The 12,445-nt window shown below is 48.8% G+C and overlaps 5 protein-coding genes across 5 annotated transcripts; 3 read left to right on the top strand and 2 right to left on the bottom strand.

Moving 5' to 3' along the window:
* Positions 1 to 1,845: 1,845 nt before the first annotated feature.
* BO70DRAFT_429888 (putative choline transport protein Ctr) lies at positions 1,846 to 3,594 on the top strand (the record flags this gene model as incomplete). Its single annotated transcript, XM_025548106.1, has 3 exons — positions 1,846 to 2,339; positions 2,413 to 3,350; positions 3,411 to 3,594. The coding sequence occupies 3 exons, from the start codon at positions 1,846 to 1,848 to the stop codon at positions 3,566 to 3,568; spliced, it is 1,590 nt and encodes a 529-aa protein (XP_025398728.1). The 3' UTR covers positions 3,569 to 3,594.
* Positions 3,595 to 4,646: 1,052 nt separating this feature from the next.
* BO70DRAFT_371756 (NRS/ER protein) lies at positions 4,647 to 6,050 on the bottom strand (the record flags this gene model as incomplete). Its single annotated transcript, XM_025544818.1, has 5 exons — positions 4,647 to 4,898; positions 4,952 to 5,029; positions 5,085 to 5,207; positions 5,276 to 5,570; positions 6,034 to 6,050. 5 exons carry the CDS (start codon positions 6,048 to 6,050, stop codon positions 4,647 to 4,649), a joined length of 765 nt encoding a protein of 254 aa, XP_025398729.1.
* Positions 6,051 to 7,014: 964 nt separating this feature from the next.
* On the top strand, positions 7,015 to 8,189 carry BO70DRAFT_293423 (dTDP-glucose 4,6-dehydratase; the record flags this gene model as incomplete). Its single annotated transcript, XM_025539437.1, has 3 exons — positions 7,015 to 7,112; positions 7,171 to 7,703; positions 7,759 to 8,189. 3 exons carry the CDS (start codon positions 7,015 to 7,017, stop codon positions 8,187 to 8,189), a joined length of 1,062 nt encoding a protein of 353 aa, XP_025398730.1.
* Positions 8,190 to 8,650: 461 nt separating this feature from the next.
* Positions 8,651 to 10,334, top strand: BO70DRAFT_353422 (BTB/POZ domain-containing protein; the record flags this gene model as incomplete). Its single annotated transcript, XM_025541831.1, has 5 exons — positions 8,651 to 8,718; positions 8,844 to 9,362; positions 9,946 to 9,980; positions 10,041 to 10,273; positions 10,308 to 10,334. The coding sequence occupies 5 exons, from the start codon at positions 8,651 to 8,653 to the stop codon at positions 10,332 to 10,334; spliced, it is 882 nt and encodes a 293-aa protein (XP_025398731.1).
* Positions 10,335 to 10,422: 88 nt separating this feature from the next.
* On the bottom strand, positions 10,423 to 12,335 carry BO70DRAFT_316424 (amidase; the record flags this gene model as incomplete). Its single annotated transcript, XM_025540348.1, has 6 exons — positions 10,423 to 10,532; positions 10,602 to 10,668; positions 10,724 to 11,572; positions 11,623 to 11,775; positions 11,873 to 11,995; positions 12,051 to 12,335. Coding segments are annotated over 6 exons (1,587 nt in total), but the record flags the coding sequence as incomplete, so codon positions are not given.
* Positions 12,336 to 12,445: the final 110 nt, after the last annotated feature.

Raw genomic sequence — 12,445 nt, forward strand, 5'->3', positions numbered from 1 at the left:
ACACTAGAGTTTGGTTAGTTGCGGGAGGATTCCGTGGCTTGATCTTCGATTTCTCGCATGATCCTGCGAACTCGGTGCTCCCTGCAAGTGGCCAAAAAATCCTTTCTCGAGCAGGGATGATAGAATCTCTAAACAATTGCACAGTATGAAGCGCAGGCGTACAGAATTGCTGTTTAGCGGTCGTATTCCTGGTCTAACTGCATCAGTGCGCCCGATTTTAGTCAACGGCCAACCTTCCATTTTTATTCGACCGAAGAGGAGAAAAAAAGCCTCGATTCAGACCGGTGGATTCTCTTAGTAAAATGTTTCTCCTCTCGTGGTCTTGGGCTTTCTCCTTGCGAATGAGAAGCCCTGATCCAAATGAGATCCACTGCTTGGCTTCGGCTGCGGGCTTGAACCAAACCAATCAGGTGAACCCGACCAAGGGGCTGTACAGTTGGAGAAAGCTCGGATCCAACGAGGAGAGAGGAGGGTTCCGGATTTTTGCGTCAGGATACGCGTGAAATGGAGTACTCTCTAATAAACCCCGGATTTCTGGGTGCATTAAAGAGATTGAAGATATGTGGTCTGGTAGGCATTTGACAACACTGTGGCAGGTCAGACACGCGATGTTGCTGCTGCAAGATCGGCGTTGAAAATTCTATCAGCACGGGCCGGTCCTGCCAGATTCTAACGGGCCATTAATGGCTCCGAACCGGTTTACGTGCTAGGCTCAGAATACACGTTGCAGCGGGCGGTATGACAATTTCACCGGGTTTTCAGGGAACGTAAAGGAAAGGTAGGACTGTCCTTCGGAAGCGGAACCGCCAGAGCGACTGGCTTGAAGGGAGTTAAAAATCTGTCGCCGGAACCCAAATCCACCAAGTGGGGGCGCCACTCCCTGCAGCAAAGATCAGCCAATGAAAGGGCTCGGTGGCCGCCGGTGCCAGAGCCCCATCATCTTTTCACCAACGGCAGAACCGGCGTCACAGAAGCCTCCCATTAGGGACTGCCTGTGTTGGGTGTTGAGGGCTCGACCTTAATTTACCAGCCGACTAGACCCTCAGATGACGGTATGAGACCGTCGACAGCGAATGGGAGGCGTGAGGCTCGGCTGCGTATGCCTGGCTAGGGCTGTTGCGGTTAGTTCGTAGAAGACGGAGAGCCCAGCGTCATAGCAGGTAGGCAATCCGGATACGGGGAACCCTTCCACCGTTCAGTGGAGACATCTGCGAGGCTTGGTTCGAAGACGGAGGAGAGCGACGAGGGAAAAAAGGGAAGAGAAGAGAGGTTTGAATCTTAAATACTCAGCGTATCCCAGACGCAGATAGTGCCTCATATCTTCTTCAAACCTCTTATACCTTTTTCTTCCTCCCCCCCGCTTTCTCTTTCTGCAACGTCCCTTCCCTGTGGTGAAGGTCTCGTCCTTATTTGTTCTTGCGTTGGTTGCCTGTCCACAGCAACCCTCTTTTGTTGATAGCCTGAAAGCACAACGAAACACAGATTGAATTCTGTAGTACTGATTGCTTTGGGAGCTTCGTATCCTTGTATCGCCGTATCGCCGGGTACAGTTTCTCAGCCCTCCCGCGACAGTTGACCGTCCCTCGCGACTCGAACAAGCGACACCCATCTGCGACATTCGATCGACAGCCTGTCTATCCAGCAGCAGCACCCCAAACCCGTTCCCGAGTGTCTCGAGAGGAATAAGCCCTTATGCAGCAGTTGTCTTGATTGAATCGATCAGACTTCTTTAGGATCTCCCACGCGATTATCTACCAACACGGCAGTTCGAACCGGTGACCTTCAATTGCCCCCTGCGACATAGCCTTTCCGCCAAACCGTTGACGTTAACTCCTGTCTGGAACAATGGGTGAACTCGACATAGAGAAGAAGGCGAGCGTGAATCCCGCGTCTTCCAGGGAAAACATGTCTGGATCCGAGGATGCAGACGCCCTCAAGTTGTCTGAGATGGGCTATACACAGGACTTGAAGCGCAATTTCTCTTTGCTCTCGCTGGTTGGAATCGCCTTCTGCATGTCAAACTCCTGGTTCGGAATTTCAGCTTCCCTCATCACGGGTATCAGCTCAGGTGGTACCGTCCTGATCATCTACGGCCTGCTTTGGATCACCTTTATTTCGTGCTGCGTTGCCTCCTCGCTCTCGGAACTGGCTAGCTCCATGCCCAACGCTGGCGGACAGTATTTCTGGGCTAACGAACTTGCACCCAAGAAGTATGCTCGCTTTTCGTCTTATTTGACTGGCTGGTTCGGATACGCTGGTGCTATTTTCGCCAGTGCTAGTGTGTCGCTCAGTCTCGGATCTGCCGGCGTGGGAATGTGGCAGCTTGGCCATCCATCATTGTATGCTTCCCAAGTCCCATCTGCCTCTTGGATAGAAGTATCCACCATGTGTGTAAATGCTAACAAAAAGTAGTGTTCCCAAAGCCTGGCATACCGTTGTAGCGTACGAGATCATCAACTTCTTCTGTTACCTTTTCAACTGCTGGGGTAAATTTTTGCCTGCTGTCGCAAAGGCCACGCTCTATATTTCGTTGCTCTCTTTCCTGGTTATTCTGATCGCCGTCCCGGCCTGCGCCAACCCGCATGCCAGTGGGTCATTCGTCTTCACCCACTTCGTCAACTCCACTGGTTGGAAATCCGACGGTATTGCATTCATTGTTGGTCTGATCAACCCGAATTGGATCTTTGCTTGCTTGGATTCTGCGACTCATCTGGCTGAAGAGGTTCCGGAACCTGAGAAGAATATCCCCATTGCGATCATGGCCACCGTTGCCATTGGCTTTGTCACCTCCTGGTTCTACTGTGTTGCCATGTTTTTCAGCATCAAGGACCTGGATGCGCTCATGAACTCTGCCACCGGAGTTCCCATTCTGGAGCTCTACTACCAGGCCCTGGAGAACAGGGCTGGTGCCATCGTTCTGGAGACTCTCCTCTTGGTGACTGGAATGGGCTGCCTCATTGCGTGCCACACTTGGCAGTCACGTCTCGCCTGGGCGTTTGCCCGGGACCGTGGTATGCCTGGTCACCAGTGGCTGTCGAAGGTCAACCCGCAGTTGGACGTGCCGCTCGCCGCCCACGGCGCCAGCTCCTTCATCGTCGCCGTTCTGGGATTGCTTTACCTCGGATCCTCCACCGCGTTCAACAGCATGGTCACCGCGTGTATCTCCCTGCTGTATGTCTCATACTCTGTTCCCGTCATCTGTCTCCTCTACCGGGGCCGCGACAACGTCAAGCATGGTCCCTTTTGGCTGGGTAAATGGGGACTTGCTGCGAATTATGTCACCTTGGCATGGACTCTGTTCTGCATCGTCATGTACTCGCTCCCTTCGACCATGCCAGTGAACACCGGCAGTAAGTACACCCTGAGAAATCCTTCTTTTGAAGGAACGTCATCGCTGACTCGGTTCGCAGATATGAACTATGTGTCGGCCGTATATGGAGTGGTTGTCTTCATCATCCTGTGTGACTGGTTCATCCGGGGTCGGAAGTCATTCAGAGGCAGCCTGAGTTGCGTGGAAGACGCTAGCGATGGAGAAACTAGACTAGCCAACGCTTGCGGTCATCATTAGGGGAGTGAACTTGAGAGAGAGACTAGGAGGCATGCGAGGCTGGATCATCACCTACTTCCTCCCTTTCCATTCTTGTGTCATCAGCGCTTGGAATTTTCGCCCTGGGAAAGCGCGTTGGCAGGTCGTGTTTCCGACCTTGGAAGGAAAACCACTGAGATGCCTAGCGAGTCTGGGATCTTCACGAAAACCACTCATGAACAAAAGCTGTATATAGACGATACCCCGAAGATATAGAGTCGCAATCATTAGAAGAATAAAAAAAATCAATAATCATTCATGTTGTCCCCAGTGGTGGGGTCGTTGGGGGTCGATAGCAAGCCAACAGACCGCAGTCTATGGGAGAGAGCGAAAGAGAAAGAAGGAAAGAAGAGCTGCAACACTGCAACACTTCAGTTGTGCAAAGCGTGACTGTCCATCACGTGGCCTGCCTGCCTGCCTGCCTGGATGCCTTCCTTTTCTGGAGCATCTTCCTCACGAGGCTTCAACCTTCTCTTTCACAAGACGTCCAGAATTCCCGGTCTGTCTAATTCAAATTCGAATGTGCATCTCGCGTGCTATTTATGACAATATTTATGACAAATCCGGTTTTCTTGAGACTTGCAACTTGCACACCAGCTTCTATGTCCAAAATGCCACGTCAAAATCACCACGGGCCTTGAGCTTCTTTTGGAAGGCTTTGTTATTCTCTTCAGCATCCACCAGTTGATTGCACGGCCATTCTAGGTGGTTGTCTCGTCTCGACTGTTTTGGATGCGTGTTTTAAGAGAAGACAATATATATATTCTTGAAAGAGATATCATCGATAATGACTCGACTTCTCAAGCAGCAGTCATATATCAGGAGCAAGGAAAGCGTGGGGGTTTGAGGTGGGTGGAAGGGCACTACCCGGAAACACTTGCCATGTTGCCATAAACACAGGGATGCCTAGTTGATAGTCAGGTTAATGAATTTTACTCCTACTACTACAGCTACCATCACCACCTAGCTGATGATCCATTGTCGAGGTATGACTCCATACACGATTCTGAAAAAAAAAGCACTCGAGTCAACCCATAACGCACTTCCAACCATCCAAATTTCACTTCCTCGACTGGAGTTGTCCGATCCTCTCAAACGCATCCTCCATTGCCTCAATCGTGCTAGGAAGTTCATACCCATACTGCTTTAGTTTCTGCTTCAGCTTAGTAACATCAAACTCGAGATTGCATCGTGGCGCCTGAAGGGCCTTTCTCTGCTCTTGCTCAGAAAAGTTAGACCAAGACAGAGATGGCCAGATGTGTTTCTTGAGTAACTCCATGATCTCGTTGTGGGTGAATGCTCCCGGATTCACCTTCAAGCTATCAGCGAACCACGTTTTATTCCGGATTGCCTATTGTCACTCACAAAATTATAGACGCCGGTCTCCTTATTCTCCGCGAGAAGAAGGGCGCCGGGGAGAAGGCTGGGGAGAATACTGCCAGACTGGGAGATATAAGCTCATAATGGGTCATCGTATATGATAGGTTGGGGGGCTTACATTTGGGACGTTGACAATCCGTTGATACTGTGATAGCTTCACGATCATGTTTTTCGGATGCAGGTCTGCGGCAATTGGATTGCGGAGACGAAGGATGAGCACGTTCGGGTATTCTTTGATGATCTGCCCATTTCCACTCCCAGTCAGCCAGCATCTTTTTCACACGCTGCATGGGTATGATGAGAAATTACCTTCTCAGAGACGACCTTCGTATAGGAATAGAAGCTCTTCGTGAAGTTCGGCTCATCCTCTTCCGTATATCCCGGTCCCCCCCAGGGATGCCACTCATCGTAGTCGTAGATGCAGCCAGAACCAAAGTGAGTAATGTGCACATTTTTAAGAAAACAGCAGTCGACTAGATTTGCCGCGCCGATGATGTTGGATCGGATCGTTTCTTGTTTGTGAGTCTCGCACCAATCCACGTTGGGGTCACCCCTTGCTCCGGCTGTGTTGATGACGTGTGTGGGATTGACTCGTGTGATTTCACTAGATGGATGTCTTTAATATCTCCATTGTATGTTATGGAAGATGGTATATGTGTGCGAGTCCTACCTGAGCACAGCTTCTCGGTTCTCGATGCGCGCAGCAGAAACGATGTATCGATGACCGGCTGACTTTAGCATCTCTTGTACTTGTCCTGAGATCCAGCCATTTCCTAAAGTTATCAGTATACTTAGACCGAGGAAGTTTGAATTTTCATAAGGAGCACGTACCGAATATGAGGAACTGGAGACTCTTCTCTGCGGACATTCTGATATGGTGTTGACCTGGATCGTGCTAGTGAAATAGCGGTAATAGGCAAAGTACTCGGTTGATGCAACATAGATGACTGCAAGACTTACTTCAAACGTTGTTGTATTGCTGGTCTCGCGACTTATAAGTCCTTCAGAACTCAGGTGCAGCGGAAGATGAATTTCAGGGTCATATAGTATCTCCGGCTGCATGTAACCTTGGCTGATGGGACATTGCTTCTCGAAATTGACATCACATTGCTCTACCTTCATGTTTAATTCAACCAGTCTGGAAATCCGGGGATGGAAAAGCTTGTAGAGAACCGTGGAGCTAGGAGATATCAGTGCCGGTCTGTACAACGCTCAACCAAGGAACCATAGGATCCTATCTTGCTGGTCACCAACAAATCCTGCAGAGCCACCAATTTATGCAATGAGACTGGCTCCAAGCACTAAAACTTGCATGCATGATGATCTCATGTTCTCACCTGATGCTAGAGATTCGTCAGTTAGTTGGCTGGATTCAAGAGTCATAGTTCATCGTAGTAGTGGTAGCATCCATGCCCTTCCAACGCACACTAATGGGCCGCTATGCCGGGGAGCTCCTTCACTCGAGAGAAACCGTTACACTGCAGTCATATCACTATTATAATGAGTCCATTGCACTTGAATAAAGGAATGTGGTAGGACATGTAGTGACCCCCGGGATGCCCCTTACGTGATGATGTCTTGCTGCGTGTATGCGAAGACATGCTGCTGAACAGTAACGCTTCATTCCATGGCTGAGTGACCCCCGGAGTCACTACCAAGAGTGGTAGCATTTTCAGGGACTAGAAACCTCGCATCCACTGACCGGAACATTTCCGTTTCCAGATACCACATGAGCTTGTCAGCCTGCATGAGGTGTGCAACACAGGCAAGTAGCAACATGGACTGGGAAAAGCGAATGTTAGCATCATCCAAACCTGGTTATACAACGATTTCAACAAACTAGCCATGGTACGTTGAAATGACCCCAATTGCGTAGTTGAAAAGAGTCCATTGAAACTTTCCAAACGCCCAATCTTATGGTCCCTATCAGGTTAAATATCAGCAAGAAACCCCCGTTGACCGTGAATTCGAATGGTTTTCAACGCTGAACTAAGGATATCAGCACTTGTGCCCCTGTGTCTCTGTCTCTTTTGATATCAAGCGCCACGATGACTATCAATTCCACTACCGATCTGGTAGGGACTAACAAGAATCTTCATCATCCAGGAGTAAAGAACATTCTCGTGACAGGAGGAGCCGGCTTCATGTAGGTAGCCCATTCACCCTGCCTTGGATAAACATCTCACACCCCGATCTTCCTATAGTGGAAGTTGGATGTGCCGCCACCTGATCCGCCAGTACGGCGACAGATACAATGTCGTCTGTCTTGACAGACTCAGCAGCGTCTCCTCTCTGAATAACATCAAGAGTATCCAAGGACACCCTAGTTTCCATTTCATCAAAGGCATCCTTAACAATCAAGAGCATCTGGTCGAGATAATGAACGAGTATACCATCGACAGCGTCATCCATTTTGCGGCGGAATCAAGCGTCCAGAAGTCCTTCTCCGCTCCGTTGGAGTTCATAGACTCGAACGTGCTTGGAACCTATCATCTTCTCGAGGCCATGCGGTCGTATGGGAAGATTGTCAGGTATGTTCATGCCTCGACTGACGAAGTCTACGGAGAGACGCGCGGAGTCAGTGTGGATGAAGAAACTCGCATGAACCCGACGAACCCATACGCCGCTAGTAAGGCGGCCGCGGAGATGTTTGTGCTGGCATATCAGAAAAGCTTCAAGATCCCAGCTATGATTTTGCGATGTAATAATATTTACGGGCCTTGTCAGTTTCCGGAGAGTGAGCTTTTACTCCTGCTCCATATGACGTTGTTAGCTAATCAATTCGGCTGTAGAACTGATTCCACTCTTCGCACTCCTAGTGAAAGATGGAAAGAAGCTCACCATGCAGGGTGATGGAAGTCGCACCCGGAACTTCATCTATGTATCTGATGTCGTGGATGCGTTTGACGCCATTCTGCATAATGGCATCGCTGGCTCTGTGTACAATGTTACCTCATCTGATGAGGTATCTGTCCGACAGGTGGCGAGCGAGATCTTGAAGGTATACGGGTATGACACCCCGGGCGACTTTGACAGCTGGGTGGTTTCCATGCCGGATCGCCCTTTTAATGACAATGACTATGTTGTCAAAGGTGACAAGCTCAGGAGCCTTGAGTGGGATCAGCGTGTCTTTTTCAGGGAGGGTCTCGCTCGGACTGTGGAATGGTATAGGGAGAACGGTAATGACTGGTGGAAAAAGGAGCTCAGCCACTCGACTTTTTGAGTATCGCCAACAGTGTATGGCTGTTAGCTTATATACGTGCAGTGGCTGGTGATGAAAAGAAACCTAAGACCTTGTAAGCTATCTTGGATAGCTGCATCTATGATGTGGTTTATATGCAATTAAAAACATGGCTGTCTCAGCTGCGCTGGCTCTTTATAGAAGCTGGTTCATTATCAACATATACAAAACAAACGATTTTTGATTTCATTCACTGCAATTGAATTTTCTTTTCCCTGCAACCTTCCCCCCTCTTTCTCTCCTCCTTCCTCTCCTGAATCTCCCCATCATTAACCCATACTCAGACAGCGAGTATCTTCCATTCCTGCTATCATTACCTATTTCAGTGTGAATATACCCGCCTATCTCCCCCACGTGAGAACGAAGAAAAGTGACGCCATTCACATTCATCAGCCCTCCCCCATCATCTGGGAAGATCTCCTTCTCAAGGACAAGAAGACACCATGCAGGGACCTCAGAAGCGACCCTTGGATACGTCCTTGGATACTTCACCCGAGCGCTTTACCAGATCGTGAGTCGACACTGAAAGCAAATGGTTCTGTTTTCAAAGTTAATCTCGCTATAGTCGGCTTTCCCTCTACAACGGTCCACGCGTCGCGTCATCATTAAAATCGGGTGCAATGGGACCAAGCACAGGCTTTCAAAGCGACTTCTCTGCAGAAACTCGCCATATTTTGAAAGGATGTTTGAAGGGAACTTCCAGGAAGCGAAGGAACAATCAGCCACACTAGAACCGATCGAGGGTGTTGTGTCAGAGCGAAGCTTCGAATCTCTCATTGAGTGGATGTATCTTGACCGAATTCAACCCCCAACGTCAGATCCCAGGACCGAAATCTCTACTGCTATCGAATTTGCCCGGCTCGCTGATATGTGCCAAGTGAAAGGGTTGGAATCCGTGTTGGCGGAGCGGATCAAAACAATTTTAGTAGAGAATTCTACGAAGTCCCAAAGAACAACCGATTCAGATCACCTCACCCACTGGCTTTCGCCTCAGCACATCGCCTCAGCGGCAAACCTACCCAAAGGCCACAGAGTGCGCTCTGTTCTGGCTGCTGCATCAGTCGAGGGTTATCTTCGACTAGAGAACCTCAAGCTCTACAGCGAGACCAGAGATATTCCATCTTTCAGTGCCGACATCCTTGAGGAAATGAGAAGGTTCGTTATGAACTGTCCCTGGAGCTCGCTACTAGCACCAATTTGTCAACCCTATTACTGGCACAGAATTTCAAATTTATGCAAAAAAGGATGTTGAATAATCGAACTCCAATCGCTATTGAGGGAAGTCTTGAGAAATCAAGGAATGCGGAATTGAGGGTTTTGATGCCTTTAGGCGCACGGCTTCGAGCTTTTGCTTTGCCGGAGAATTGCCTAAATAGTTAGTTAGCTTAGGCTAATAGAGCTGTAATCGAATTGAATTGAATTGAGTAGCTGAGATTTCCAACTTCACCGTAGCACCTACCAACCAAAAAAAGCCACCTTGAACCTCCCTATCCACTGGAAAATCCTGTCACTTTTGCAGTACCCTTCACGAGCGTTTCATCGCCTCTGATTGCAGAACCAAACTGAGAATGCCATATTCACAAGGGTCATGTCACCCGCGGCAGTTAACAATAGCACCTAACACCCGGGATTCTTTCCGCGTTCAAATCACTACCACCGGCAATTCTTATTCCCATACCCCCAAACCTGAAACCAGAAGACAGCAATGAAACCTGGATATCTAAATGAACCAATAAAGCGCTCACCTGAGCAGAGACCTTAAGTACCTCCCTGGTAAGTTTAATATTTCTGTGAAGCATATTGAACATCATACATATATTATCAACTATCCAGACTCAGTCCAGTTCATTCGGCCGTATGCTCCTGCTGTCACTCTTATATTGTCCACTAATCCAGAGCGGAGTATAGACTCGCCTTCTGCTAATCCCCTGAAGATCCATCACGCTATAGCGAGAATTACTCATATCAACGGTGCGGGCCAATCCATCGACAGTTTTCTTCGGGATATGGAGGAAACGGAAGAAGGCGACCTGAACGCAGACAGGTCAAGCCGTATTGATGACTACGTACGTGCCTTTCAAACTTGCCGATAATCCTGAGGTGTCTGGGTTTTCGAACGAGTGGTGAAAAATCTCCAATGAAAGATTTTCCGGCATCTTTTTTTTTTACCAAGATAGCCATGGGGTTTTGAGGTACGTTACAGATCAGTGAAACGTCTGAGTGCTTCGTCAATGACCTCCGTCGCCATGAGCACCTCCTCGTCCTGGAACCTCCACCCCACCACCTGAATAGCAGTCGGGGCACCATCAACTATATTAGGATCATCTGCATTGATAATATCATCAGTTACGATATTCATAACAAACTCAGACAGACCATTTGCGGGAATCTTACAGCCATCACTTATTCCCGAATCCAAGGACTTATCTGCTTTGAGATAGGGGATGATACTCGCAGGGAACTGGGTATTCTGTTAGAAAATGGCTCAATGAAAACGGACCAATGCTAGCTCTTACATTCAAAAGATTCCACACAACGGTATACACTGGCGTTCCATATGTATCATGCGGAACGGCAGTAGACTGGTGTCCGGGGCAAACCAGGACATCCAACTTATGCTGTCTCCATACTGTAGACATCTTCTCGCGATAGTCAATCAGTGCAGTGTTCGCGTCCCAGACGTCATCGAGTGTGTACTCTCTCATTCCCGCTATAGAAGCAGGAGACGCGTACTCCAGTGCCTTGATAGGCTCTTCGCCGCCGTCGATAACGTGCTTCAAAAGGGTGTTCTTGGTATCGAGTAGAAAGTACCGTGCTGCAAGTTTCACTGCTTCGGTCAAGGAGGGAAATTCCGATACGAGATGTACATCGTGTCCGGCCTTCTCCAGCGCAAACTTTGCGGATTCGAGTGCCCGTATGACGGGAGGCGTTGGGGGGAAATCCTTATCGCCCATGAATACACCGATGGTGAGTTTCTCTTTTGGTGGAACGTGTCGCCATCCAATGCCAAGGGCAGTAGAGTCACGACGCCATGGATCTAAGGAGAGAATGGTCTGGCAGAAGAATTTCAAATCGGATGCACTGTTCGCGATCGGCCCAGCCGCTGAGATGAGGCCGGGGCTGCCGGGTCGGTCTCCGGATTGTATCCCGCTGTAGGGTATGCGATCGGCGGTGGGTTTGAATCCATATGTGCCGTTGCAGAGAGATGGAGCGCGGATCGAACCGCCGATGTCGGTGCCTACTCCTAGGATGGAGCCACGGAAAGCTACGAGAGCGCCTTCGCCCCCGCTGCTTCCACCGGCGGTCAGGCTGAGTTTGTGTGGGTTCAAAGTTCGTCCGAAGATGTTGTTGATGCTGTCCATTGTCTTCAAGGGGGGTTAGTAGGATACGGAGACTAAGAGAAACGGATTCATACCATCATTGTTTGTGGGATGTTGGTCTTGAGATATAAGACAGCGCCATTATCAAGGAGCATATCGATGAGAGTGGAATTCTCTGTGGCTTTTGGGTTTTTGAGGAAAGACACGAAGCCAATTGTTGATGCTTGACCTTTGACATCAAAGCTGTCCTGTTGTTACAACGTGTCGCGACCACAGCATTAGTATGAACAATCTCTAGATGTTTATCGCGCCATTCAAGCATCTTGACGACCAAGGTGCTCTTACCTTCACGCTGATAGGGAGACCGTGGAAAGGACCATACGGCCTCTTGTGTGTGGCTAAATAATCATCGAGAAATTTCGCTCTTTCATATGCCTCTTCAAAAAATATCTCGGTTGTGCAGTTTACCTGGCACAGTCATGTCAGCTCGATACCCTTATCAGGAGGATATAATGATCAATACCAATTGCTGGGCAATAGAAGCTCTCTTGCAAAACGCCTTGCAGACTTCTAGCGAAGTTAATCTTCCATCTGTGATCTCGGGGTAAAGAGTTTGGGCATCGTATGACTCCGTGATAGTCGTCTCTTTCTCGGTCAAAAGGTCATTCTTTTTCAAGATATCAAAGGCACTGAGATCCGCATGTTCATTGATCTGACTCAGGATGTCATCGCGAAGGACCCATTTGAGAGGAATGTTCGATGCACGATCTTTCCGTTTATCAGAAATGAGGGTTTCCCAGTCGCTCATACTGTTTCCGCGAGGTTTAAAAAATGAAAAATAAAAACAGTACAGAGGTTAAGAAATGACTCGAAGAAGGTCTTCGAAAGATAAGATGGCCCAGTGGAAACCTGCCATCT

Source organism: Aspergillus heteromorphus (genome assembly GCF_003184545.1).
Source record: "Aspergillus heteromorphus CBS 117.55 chromosome Unknown BO70scaffold_15, whole genome shotgun sequence".
NCBI classification, from domain to species: Eukaryota; Fungi; Ascomycota; class Eurotiomycetes; order Eurotiales; family Aspergillaceae; genus Aspergillus; species Aspergillus heteromorphus.